This window comes from Cariama cristata, unplaced genomic scaffold (genome assembly GCF_000690535.1).
Source record: "Cariama cristata isolate BGI_N322 unplaced genomic scaffold, ASM69053v1 scaffold43814, whole genome shotgun sequence".
In the NCBI taxonomy this organism is placed as follows: Eukaryota; Metazoa; Chordata; class Aves; order Cariamiformes; family Cariamidae; genus Cariama; species Cariama cristata.
Window position 1 is genome coordinate 2,130 of NW_009614331.1, and position 13,190 is coordinate 15,319.

The 13,190-nt window shown below is 47.2% G+C and overlaps 1 protein-coding gene across 1 annotated transcript; it reads right to left on the bottom strand.

Annotated features, from left to right (window-relative positions):
- Positions 1–1,388: 1,388 nt before the first annotated feature.
- Positions 1,389–12,942, bottom strand: PSTPIP2 (proline-serine-threonine phosphatase interacting protein 2; the record flags this gene model as incomplete). The annotated part of the gene is made up of 13 exons (XM_009699349.1): positions 1,389–1,438; positions 1,966–2,000; positions 3,058–3,139; positions 3,455–3,551; positions 4,064–4,162; positions 5,749–5,828; positions 6,221–6,266; positions 6,468–6,566; positions 7,024–7,086; positions 7,795–7,901; positions 9,571–9,605; positions 10,545–10,622; positions 12,842–12,942. Coding segments are annotated over 13 exons (972 nt in total), but the record flags the coding sequence as incomplete, so codon positions are not given.
- Between the last annotated feature and the right edge of the window lie 248 nt (positions 12,943–13,190).

Sequence of the window (13,190 nt, forward strand, 5' to 3'; positions counted from 1 at the left end):
TAAAAAGCTCATTGTCATTTTATCCACACAAGGAAATACAGTAAAAGCCCCAGGGACTCGTGGGCTTAGGCACACACTGAAGTCATGCAGATTCAACTTGAAGAACATCATACAAATAGCAACTGGTGTTGCTCCGAAGTTAGTCACCTGGCACCAGGTTTAGACAACTAAATTGTGTGCTGATCCCCATGCCCTGTGTCCCTGTGTCCAGTGTCGTAAGGCATTGAGAAGCTGTTGAGGAACATTGCACGTAGGGGCTTCAGAGAGACCAGCAGCCCTGAGGCATGCAAGCTGCTGAATCAAAGTCATAATTATATACACGGTAACAAAAAGGGCACAAACTTTGAGGAGACCTGGTCAGAAAACAAGTTTTATGGCTCTAGTAGCTAAGTTTGTTTCCAATGGTGCATAGTCAGAACAAGTGCAAAGTTTAGGGATTCCCAGAAGTTAATCAAATGGGGGTCTCCAGAGCCTACCAGAGACAAGCTATACCATGAACCTAAAAATACCACAAGCCCCTCATCAGAGAGGCAGTTGGAAGAGCTGACTGACTTCTTTCAGATCCTCAACAACGCTGTAGGTGCAGGACTTCCCAGCAGGTTTGTGGCAGCACAGCCTCTCACTGGGTAGCTGTACTGTGGACTGCTGCACCAGGCAAGATGCAAATCAGCTGCCAGTATCAACACTTAAGCCTGGAGCACGTCTACAGCTAAGCCAGATACATGGTGTAACCAGCTCGTCTAAGTAGGCTCCCTGAGAGGCATGACCGAAATTAAACCTAAATTACAAGTTTAATCACCATTAATGAAAGGTTTTAGAAACAGGCAAAAGCGTAACCTGAGATCTGAGTGGGATACTGGACACAAGCCAGAGTGCCCAAAAGATCTCCCAGATGGCTGCACTTTAGAAGAACTTCAAATCAAAAACTTCTTCCAACACAGATTGCCCCTGTGTCTGTGTCCATCGCTTATATTTCTTTTCTTCCCCTGAGTGTGAAGATGGGATTTCCGTCCAAGTAGTTTGCCGATCAAAGGCACAGATTTTTAGTAGGGAATTTTTGAATGTACAGAGTCCTCAAATACTTTCTTAAAACGGAGAAGCACTTCAGCTTTGTGTGTCTGGGAATAACTGGAAACACCACCTCTGCCACGCTGGCCAGACCAACAGTGTCTTCTGCCTGGAGAACCTACAGAACAGGATCAACAGCATCTAAACCACAGCTCCAGCTCAGACAAGCGATGGGAGGGCTGACATTGATCATCACTCCCAGTCGGTCACCTCAAAATGTCATCTCTTAACCGGTGGCCTTTCTCCACTGTCCCTCCTCTGTGTAGCTGCATCTCCTATTAAATCCTTTCTTCATCAAATGTGAGTACTTACTGTGGCTATTAGTGATGTATCAAGCTGTAGCCGTCAACTGTGGCATAATCAGGCTCGCCTGAAACACAGCACAAAAAAATTAGGTCTGCTCATGAGAAGTGCTCATTACAAGACTTTACACAGGACAGAAAGACCACGCACTGGCCACCCATCTTAAGGGGTGGGAGGCAAGGGTGAATGAGGCTCAAAGAGGTGACTTAATTTGCCAAAGAGCTGAAGCAGGACCTCATTTTACTGAGTCCTGCTGCAATATCCCATCACTGAAGTGGTACTGGGAGTGATAAAGCTCGTGCTGTTGAAGCAGAGAAAGGCCCAAACTGCAGAGACTGGTGGGATCCCAAGCTTAGACATCCTTAAGCTTCAGAAATGCCTACACGCAGGGCTTTGATCAGAACTCCTGGGTGAAACCTTGTCTTCAAAGTCAGTGCCCAAATTCCCAGCATCTTTCAGTAGAGACCAGACCTAGAGGAGGAGCTTCACCTAAAGCAATCCCTTCAGAGAGCTAAAGCTCATGATCTGATGAGAAAGAGCAAAAGCAGAGAGTTCCTCTGTGGGGCCAGAAACCCCTTAAAGCAAGTAACTCACCTGGCACGCTGGTCGGGGTGGGTAGAGGTCCCCTCCTGCACAGAAGGAGACACAGAGCTGAGTATCTGCATGGTTACAGGATTCCCATTGCCCTGGCTCTGCGCTCCCCAACTGCCCTCCCAGACCTGGTGAGAGGGCAAGAGGTTTGGCCAGCCTGGGCTTTATGGAGACCTGGTACCAAGGCATGTCATGGTGGGCTTACCAGCAACAGCCTGCTTGGCAAACATGGGTATTGAAGCTGATACATACAGTGAGGGAGAGGAAAAAGTAACCGAAAAGCACTAAGTTGGAGAAATATTCACAAGTGAGCCTCAGGGAATGTGTTTTTACATGCCTTTGCCCAGAGTGAGACATCAGGAAGCCATAATTAGACATGACTCCTCTCCCAGTGTGACAGCCAAAGTGGCATACTCATTTTAGCATGAGTCTTTGGCCCTGAATCCTCATCTTCCCCCTGGAAGAAGCATCTTTCACCCTGTCCTCCCTGCCTGGCTTCTGTCCCGGGGGAGTGAATTTGGCTCTGCTGTTCCTCCCTCTACCCACACACACTTTTAACTGATCCATCTCAACTCAGATGGACAGACCACATGGAGAACCATGCAGGGAAGCCCAGAAGGTTTCATTCTGGTAACAAATGCTGCTCTAGAAGTGAGCTCAGATAGTTCCCAGAGATAGCAAGACATGAAATTCAGTATTCCCAGGCTGCCTTGCTTTTTTGCTGTCCTAGCACCACAGCCCCTCGCCTCCATGCAAAGGACTTCTGGAATAGGTTTGGTACAAGAAAAAATGAGCAGACCCTCACCACAAGCACTTTCAGAATGAGATTCCCAACCATGAGAAGGGAGAAATGACCCCAAAAGAGGGAGCAAAAACCTCTGACTGGACTTGAGGGGTCCTTGAACAGCTTATAATAGGCAGCACATTGGCATAACTCCTGCTGTGAAAAGTGATGGACTACATAGCATAGGAAATATTTTCCTCTAATACTCCCAAATCAAGCCTCCAATAGACTGAAAGAAACAACATATGAGGTTTTTTTGGAAGAGCATCATTTGCAATAGTAATTGCAATTGTACATGTTATGTCCCTTACCTTGATATAGGTACAGGAACTGGACTTCTCACAGGAGTTGCATTTCTCTGTGTATTATAGTAGTTTTCATAAAGAACAGGAGCTAGGAAAAGTTAACAATAGTAAACTACAGATCTTTTATAGCCATAAACTACTTGTCATACCAACATTCAGCTGCTAAGTCTTTCGCCTCTCTAGGAAAAAGACTGACCGGGAATTTTAAAATTACAGAAACAGGAGATTATCTTCAAGGGCAGGTGATAAATGGCAGAGACTAGTGCTGCATGCCAGTGAACGAAAGGAGGGATGTTGCAAAATCAAAGGATTTTGCATCAAAGCTGATGGTGATCAGAGCAGCAGCTCCATGAGAAGTACAAGGAAGTCAGCACTACTTCGTGAGATTGTACTGAGCTCTTACCTGGAGCCAAACTTCCAGTTTTGCGTAAATTTACAAAAAAATCAATATCCTTCTCAATGCTGCACATTTCTAAACTCTTGCGGATTTCCTCATATTTCTGCAAAAGGGAAATAAAAAGCATTTCTATACATTAAGTCAAAAAACAAGAGGGTTTTTTCCGATCATTTATCACACATGGGGTGAATGCCTAGTGCTCGCCCAGGAAACAAGCTTCAGTGGTAGGAGAATCATAGAATGACAAACTGGTTTGTGTTGGAAGGGACCTCTAAAGGCCATCCAGTCCAACCCCCCTGCCATCAGCAGGGACATCTTCAACTCCATCAGGTTGCTCAGAGCCCCGGCCAACCTGACCTGGGATGTTTCCAGGGATGGGGCATCTACCACCTCTCTGGGCAACCTGGTCCAGTGCGTCACCACCCTCAAAAATGTGGGAATCCCAGAGGAAACTTCATCTGCAAGAGCTCTGGCCAAAACCTTCTGTCTGCACGCTCATGCTGGTGTCTGATCAAAGTCCACAGCCCAACTCAGACATAACACAACTCACTGCAGGGAAAAGCAAATTGGGCTTTGCTTTCTAAACAGAAAAATGAAGATTTTCATTTGATGTACCTCATCATTCTGGACGCAGTCCTGGGAGAGATGGTTGACATGAAGCCAGAGGGCATTGCGGAAGTAGTTGATCCGCTCACACTCCTGAGTCTCAAAGAACTGAAACAACACAGACAAAATGGCACTAACATCTTTAAAATGAGAGCAAATCTTTTTCATCCTGATTGTTTCTCATCCTCAAGTGCCACTACAAAGATGACTGTCCTCAGCGAGGAGCAGGTGGTGTTGGTCTTCTGCAAGAAACATGGAAACCACGAGTCCTCCAGCTTGTCCAGAGGAGAAATCATCCCTCTACACAACCAAGTATTTCAAAGATGAGTGTTAAGCTCAGTAAGGTCTGCAGGACTGATGTGGAAGGGGTCACCCAGCACACTGCTACTTCTGGGGAGACCGAGCCAGCTTCCTAAAGGCAGTGCATGCTCCCAAGGTACCCCACAGTCCTGCGGTCCCAGCTCACTTCCCTCCCACCGGTATGGAGCAATAAAAAAAGCACTGGGTATGTATGAATACAGAGGTGCATTAACTGGATGGTCTTTTCCCTCTTTCCTGCCCAGCCCTTTTCCAAGCAGATTTAAACCCAAGTCTTTTGAAATGTGCGGTCTGGTATACCTCAATTTCACATGTCTTTACACAAGATAACCTTTCATCCCAAGTGTACATATGCACTTGTTATCAGTTATGACCTTTGCAACACACCGAGGGGAAAACCTCCACGTGATTCATCTGCAGAAGTGAAACTACTGCTTTCCACACCCCACCATCACAGAGGCTTCTAGAGAGCTCAGACACCAAAAGCACACCAGCACTGAGACACCGACACATGCCACACAAAACAGACAGCAAATTCCATTTGAAAAGGAAAAAGTAAAATAGAGGTCTGATGAGAAGTAGCTTGGGACGGGAATTGGCACAGCTGAGAATGGGAAGGCTGTTTGCAGGCTTGCAGCAGACCTGGGATAAAACCTTTATCTCTGCAGTCCCTGTCCATCTCTCCGTCACAGATCACAGGTGGCTGCAAGACACAGGTCAGCAGCAGAGCAGCTGCTTGGTCCTCTCACCACCAGCTCTGGACTTCCCTAGCACATGCTAGAAATCCTTGCTAGACCATTTCACTATAAGACAGTCTCATTTAGGCTGATAAAACCACTCAGAGGGATTCCTACACTACACTGTGGTCTGTGAGATAGCAGGTGAAGGGCTCCTGGCACATAGTGTTCATGTGGAGATGGCTTCGCCCAGCCTGCATCCCCAGCCTGTCACCAGCTTCTGCTGCAAAGTCATTTAAAGTCTTTCAGAGTTTCTGACAGAGTCTTCTAGGTGTTGTAGCTGTAGGACATATTGGCCTTAAGTCGCTGAGTATCCAGAGGTGACCACAGCTGTTCAAGACGATGGCCACCAAACGTGCAAGCAGGTAATGGTCAAAAATGTCACTACTTTGACACTTAATTTTAAAAGGAACTGGAAGAAAAAATAAAAATAAAAAAATAGAGGAAACCTTGAAGTAGTGGGACCTTGAATCCAGAAGCCAAGCAGGAGAAACACACAGGGTTAGCTGCAACACAATCTGCTGCTTCACTGCCAGGGGAATACAGAGAAGGCAAATCTGCGCCCTCCCTGACCCCTGCAGCGAGAGTTGGACATCCAGAGGACCACCCTGCTGTGTGAAGGCGTTTTGGGGCATTTACCTCACAAGCTTTGATGTGTTCTTTCTGCCATTCTTCCCGGATCTTCTCCAGTGTGGTAACATTCTGCTGGTAACTCCTGTCTGCGAGAGAAATCACATTGTCATCTGATCAACATTAATTAAAAAAACCCTTCACTAGAAGGTAATATGTGAAGCCTGGAATAACTGGACTGTCGAGGAGAAAGCAGCAGTAATGCATAAGCTTGGCTGTGGGTGGGCACTGCAAGGGGATGCAGAGCCACACAGCAAGGCTAGGGGGTCCTGCCGTGAGGAAATGGTGGGAGCAGCCTTGGTGGGGCCATGCAGGCTTCTCCAGGGCAGGTGCCCACCTCTGGTATCTTGGGCATGTGTTTCTGAGAAGCCATGCCTGACCCAAGAGCTGGATCTTGCCCAAGAGTCATGCCATGGCTTCACAACCCCCTGCCCCAGGAAACTCTCCCCTTGCCCTACAAACACTGCGTTTTCACACTCACCAGAATCCTCCAGAGCCGATTTTGTCTGAGCCAGCTTCAGGAACAGCTGCCAAAAGTGAGGGAGAGAAGAAAGGTAGAGGAGAGCTCTGGTGTATCACCAACAGCGCTGCAGCCCAACTGGGGAACATCACCAGCCCTCCCTTCTCCCCGCAAAACCCAGAGCTGGGAGAAGAGCCATGGGGCAGGTGAGCTGCAAGAAGAGACACCCCTTTCTCCCCCTGCCCCACGACCACCTGCCTCTCCATACCTTCTCCTGCTGTTTCTGCGTCACCAGGTTTGCATTGCGGTGCACAGCCTGTTCTGCCTCATCCTTGTCCCTGCAGCGCTGCTCATAGAGCCTCTTGGCCTAGGACAGCCAGAAACAGGACAGGAGCATGTCAGCAAGCAAGGAGATGCAAATGCAGCTCATGCAGGAGTCCTTGAAGGAAAGCACAGCCTACAAGTGAAGAGGTGGTTGTAGGCTGCCAGCAAAGCAGGGAATGGCACGCAAGGTCCCAGATGCCCTACTGCTTGGGCAAAAGTGACTTCACAAGACAAGCTGTTCTTTATTTGGGATGAAAAGCTCACAGCAATTGAGTCCATGACATCCAAATCATTCGTATCCAACCCTGCAACACTACCACCGGCCGTGTCCCTGGCGTATTCTTCAGGTTTTCTGAACACACTCTGCATACCACTGGTGCAGACATGAAGTTGCAGCAGAGGAGGAAGACCCTCGGGATTTAAGTCTGCCCCAGCGCTGTGCATGTGCGTGTTAGCAGCGTTAATCCATATGACAAGAAGCAGCAGCATGTTTGCTTTACCTCCATGGTCTTCTTGTACTGCAAATTCCTGTTTTTGTGAATCGCCTCCATTATCAGCTCTATCTGTGAAGACAACAGACCCGGAGTCAGCACATCACTAACGATCAAAGGTTCAGGATGGACTACATGGCTTAGGAAAGGAAAAGGCATGGACCAGACTGAGATGGGTTTAAGGACCTTCATCCACCAAAAGCATCTTCACAAAACCCATCTTTTGTGCTTCTATCTAAGCCTCCACTTGTGTATGCAAAGGAGGTCTATAAATGAAATCCTAGCAATACATAGTACTGTATCATCTCCATAAGGCCTGGCAAAATTGGGAAGCCCACTCTCATCTGCTAGGTCCAAACCGACCCCTGGTTCTAGCAGTTTTCTCTCATTTTCCAGACAAAGGAATCTCAAGCGAGAAGAACTTCAAAGGCTTTCCAGTTTTCACAGACCCTATGGAGATCATACAGCACTATATATATATGCTTTAAAAACATTCCCATTTGAGGCTGGCATCCCTGTAGCTGCACCCCTGCTATAGCTGACCCTAAAAGGCACCCAAAGGAGAAGACATGGCAGTGAGAAGAAGGAAGTTGGAGGTTGCTGTACAGTTCACCAACACAGTTGCAACACATAGGAAGGAGCTCAGGACTTTCGGCAGCAGCAGGTACCGGGGGCATGGAAGGGGCTGGGGCATGGCGGGAGACACTGTCCAGGAGCAGCCCATTGCCAGAGCAGGATTGACACCCTGCAGCGAAGGTGCATGCTCCCACAGCACCTGACCTTTTTCCGATGAAGTTTTTGCTTTTCCCTGAAGTCCTCCATTTTCTTTGCTTCCTCCCGAAGGGTTTGCGCCAGCTGGATGTGACCTTGTCCCACATTATCTACCTCTGCAAAGAAAAAAGTTATTTAAAAAAAAAATTCCTAAAAAGACTTTGTCACTCAAGCCAACTGTTGTACCTGACATCAAACTGATCCCATATCCCCTTGCAGAAACACATAAAAACAGCAGCACTTTTGAAGCAGCCTCCAAGCAGCACTTAGAATCATAGAAACAGAATCGTTATGGTTGGAAGAGACCTCAAAGATCATCAAGTCCAACCTTCTACCCAACGCCCAACATGCCTATGTAAGGATCAGTCCTGCTGGAGCCTGCCTTCCAGTTTAAGAAAACTCACATCAAGAGAAGTTATTCAAAATTCAAGCAAGCACAGTCACATCTCTGCCTCATCCAGATGAATTCGGGAACATCGGACCCTAAAGCATCTGTCTGAAGGAAGTGTTGCCCAAGGCTAGCAGACAATCAACTTGGGGCACAGAAAAACTAACTCTATAAAAATCTCAAGCTCATTGTGCTGAAGGCGAGTGGTCATACCATGAAACACCACCCCAGCAAGCCCATCAGGGGAGCTAAGCCAAACTGTAGCTGATGATTCAATCCCCAGAGCTGTTTCAAACCCACAGATATTAGCAGTCAGCTGCTGCGAGGGCAGAGCCTCATTAGGGAGATCCACCAAGGGACAGGGCAGCAGACAAACCTGGCTGGGGCAGAGGTTGGACTCAGCAGAGGATAACAGAGTGCCAGCCCTCAATGCTGGCTGCATGTACCCCGATGGGCTGTGACACATGGCAATGAAGGGACAATGTAAAGGTGGCCAAAGTATGATCTTTTTGTTACTCCAGGTAGAATGATACAGTCATATAGTCATTTAGGTTGGAAAAGACCTTTAAGATCACTGAGTCCAACTGTAAACCTAACAGTGTCAAGTCCACCACTAAACCATGTCCGTAAGCACCACATCTACACGTCTTTTAAATACCTCCAGGGATGGTGACTCCATCACTTCCCTGGGCAGCCTCTTCCAGTGCTTGACAACCCTCTCGGTGAAGAAATTCTTCCCACTATCCAATCTAAACCTTCCTGGTGCAACTTGAGGCCATTTCCTCTTGTCCTATCGCTTGTTACTGGGGAGAAGAGACCAACCCCCACCTGGCTACACCCTCCTTTCAGGTTGTTGTAGAGAGCGATCAGGTCTCCACTCAGCCTCCTCTTCTGCAGACCAAACACCCCCAGCTCCCTCAGCTGCTCCCCATCAGACTTGTGCTCCAGACCCTTCACCACCTTCATTGCCCTTCTCTGGACTCACTCCAGCATCTCAAGGTCTTTCTTGTCGTGAGGGGCCCAAAACTGAACACAGGATTCGAGGTGCAAATTACTGCCTGTGTGCTTGAAGAAGGCAAGGCAAGCCAGTCCAACAAACTCCAGATGAGCTTCTCATGCACAGCTTCTGATGTACAGTACAAGCACAACCTCTGAGCTGCAGCCAGCCCCGAAAGCGCAAGAGATCCCCAAAAGGATGCCCTGTGGGTTCCCTCTCCCACCCATGGAGCACTTGGTCCCAAACTCTGTGCATTGGGATGAGCCGGGCCAGGAGGACAGCCTATGCCTGACCCCAGCATCACATAGGTTTAGAGGTTCCTCTGCTGTTTTCTTCCCAAGCAGTTGCCTGCAGGCTTTGGTGCTGCCAAGTGTCCTGACAAACCCAAAGAATTACTTACGTTGCTTGAAAACATCCAGGGATCTCTTCAGCGTGCTGAAAAACACAGGCAGAGAATTAGAAAGAGAGGGAAAGCACGGCCAGGCGCAGGCATCAGCAGAGCCCCTCTCCCAAACCAGATAGCAAGTCCCTCACTCAATGCCAGCCAAAGCAGCTCGAAGCAGGTTTATTTACCCTCTTTACATCTCTGGCTTTTTCCCTCTCAGCAAGTATTACACAGTTCACTTGGTCTGAGATCTACTTTATATCTTTCTGAACATTGGATGCTATTAAAAATTCTGAGTTTCATGACAACTGTTTCAGGCAACCTCCTAAAAAGTATCATTTGGGACATATGAACACCTTCTACATGGCGCGTTGGCCCGTGGTTGGAAATGTAGAGAGCTTTTCTCCCTATTAATGTTGTGCAATAAAAATTTCAGAAACGTTTTATGTGACACCTCAATATAAAACTGTAAATAAATGATCAGAGAATATCAGACCGGGTGTGTGTAAAGTATAGAAACAAAGCAGGAAGCAGAAGGTGCCCAGGGTCTCTGGGGAAATGGAGATCCACTCATGGAGCCAACTGTGGTGGCCACAGCATCCCTGTGGGGTGGTAACACGCTGGGCTTTGAAGATTTGCATGGTTTGAGTCAAGGAAGTACCTGTACTTCCCTCTGGGCACAAAAGTAGTCAGGAGCAAACCTAAAGTCTCATGATCCTCAGCCCTCTGCACACCCCACGTCTTGCCTGAGCATCTACGATGCTTTGGTTTATCTAGGGCTGGTGGGAACTTGGTGGAGTCCAGCTCAATTACTGGCAAAGTACAACCCAACTGTGCACCATTCATTCACAAGACCAGTTTGAGATCATCTTTTGGCAGCATCCCAATCACATTTCAAGAGTGTTTTGTCTCTCACAGTCGTCTTCCTTCTCCTCCACCTTCATTGTTCCAAGTAAGGACACACATAAAAGCAAGGCCTGTGAACTTACTTCAGCTCCGTCTGCCCACAGGGCTTCTTCTTTGACAAGTTAATGAGCTCTTTGCCATATTTTTCTTCTATAATTGCCCTGTTGAGGAAAGAGAGAAATGAGAGGAAGTTCTCATTTCAGAAACTGATACTTATTTGAAGCAGAGGGCAAGACCCCCTCTTAACACCCTCCCTATCTTCAGACCTGCTGCAACCCATCTGTGGATGGTTGTCTGAAGGAAGAGTTTGCAGTTACCCAACAGCCTTTCTAGTGAAAACATTTTGTTTTGCTGTGTCTGTGGTCCTGATGCATTACTCTCCCCATCTCCCCATGGCCGATGAGTACAAGGATCACCTCCGCAGGAGAGGGAGGACTAAGCAGCTGGTGCAGTTGGTGTGTAGATGCAGCCAGGTGAGTCATCTGAGTAGCTTTTAGCTCAATTTCCTATGGGAACAAGCCTTGTGCAATCACACGTTTTCTGCATCTCGGCAATCAGCATCTGTCAGTCCATCCACATAAAGTACTTTTGAATCTGATTTGGCTGATTTAAACCAACTGTGACAGAAGTAAGCACCTCAAAGACCACTCAGCCACCATACATGCACCCCAACGCTCAGCTGGGCCATTTCAGCTCTTCAGGACTTTTTACAATGAGGCAATAGGTACTCTCTCTCCTGCCCAGCTCTGGTCCTTAGGGAGAACACCTAAAGAAGAGGCTGCATCTTGTGAGGTAACTTAAATAACACCTTTGAGAGATTGTGTTGTCCTCCCCTCTTGGAAGAGAGAGTGGGGAGGAAAGAAAGTCTATGTGTTGCAGTCTAAGAACAACCAGCTTTCTGCAGTTGCTTTGAAATCTGTACAGACAACCAGAGCTGGACTTGCTTGGTGAAATGTAGGTGTCTCCATCTGGGCAAGCCACCCTAGCTGTCTGCAGTCAGTAGAGAGAAACAAGTGCTGCTAGAGGCTTGCATTAGAAGGTCTACTGGATAAAATAAATAGCTTCCTAAAATGCCTGTATTTCTAACGCAGCTGCAGATTTCAAGTTTGGCAGTGGGGTTCACCTAACTTAGGTCTTTAAAAAAAAAAACTCCAAAAGCTTGTAGGGAAAAAAAATGGAAAAAATAAAGATTATAAATTGATTTTTGTCTGCTATCTAACAATATTCCCATGAACTTCCTTTTGAGACAAAGCATCAAATCCAACAGGCACATTCTCCAAGGCAAGGACAATGTAAAAGCTGTGCTGTACATGGAGAACTGGGCCATGTTCAGAAAGGGGTGCCAATAACAAGTCCAGGTCCAACCTCTAATCTCCTGCTGGCTGGACACATCAGTGGGAATGTAGACCTCCTTCAACAGCCAAGAGGAATGAGACACAGGGTGTAGAGGAGGCTTTTTGCACTCTCTCCATTGTCACGGATGAGTGGGACACAGTTCTCAGGGTTCAGCGGATGGTTCCTTGGGCAGCTGGAAAGCCCAGATTTTCTTGGAATATGGGATTACAGACAAGGCAGATGTACGTGCATTAGACACTTTTAAATGCAGGTTCTCCTCCTTTTCATCCCCATTACATTTGTTCCAAGCTGTTTCATACCAAGCCTTGTACTCAGAGGTTTGTTTTCTCCAGTTCTCAATACCAAAAGTACATTAATTCAGGGTTGTTCTACAATGCTTTTCATGTTTAGCCATCGCTAACCAGGTGAACCATGAAGTCAAAATTCATGGCCAGACCACCTCAATTGTGCCTTTGTAGCCACAGACCCTCTACTTAGGTCATATCCTCTGATTAATAAATGCACTATCTAATGCTACTACTTCTTTTTAACATAAAATCTGTGGGCTGTCCGTAATGTGCAAAGATAAATTCAGGACAAAGCCATGCCTCTTCTATGCCAAGGTCTTCATCTGATCTTCTGCAAGGTGGACTTCATGGGAGAGTGTGTCGCCTGGGCAGGCCACCAACAGCTGCAAATACATCAGTACAGACATCTGGCAATGTGTAAGACTGAATTATTAAACTGCTCCTCATTCCTCTTTCTTTTTAACAGACAGTTCAAAATGTGAACATCAAGCCCTGGGCACCATCGCTGCCTCACAGCTGAGTATTCCTGGGCACGGACGTCATGCCACAGCATCAGCTGTGCAAGGAAAGGACAGTGTAAGAAAAGAAGTTCCTCATCAGTCAAAAATCAAAGGCGTTTTAACATAGTGGACAGTTAAATGCGACAGAAACCAAACTGGGAATACAAGGAGTAGAAGTAGTGCCACAAGCTCACTTCCCAGGTTCAACCCAACTCGTTTTCAGAGGCAGCTCCATACCTTTCCTTCAAAAAGTCTTCAAACTCTTTGCAGTTCTTCCTGCCATCATTCAGATGCTGAATGATGCTGTCGTAGCCAACTGTGCTCGTCAGATCCGTACTCTGAAAACACAAGAACGGGAATCACATCCTTGGTCAGTGCTCAGCTGGGAGCCAGTGTGCAAGTGCCTCTTTATGAAATAAGATCATTTTCTTTTAGGGGTGGGAGAGGCTCCAGAATGAGAACAATGGTGGCAATCTGGGACAAGGCACTTCCGTAACTTTCAGAAAACAGAATTGCTCAGTCTTATCACATCCTATTGCTCCCCCCTGTCCTAAGCACAGCTGGCTCCACAGCACATGGCATCTCC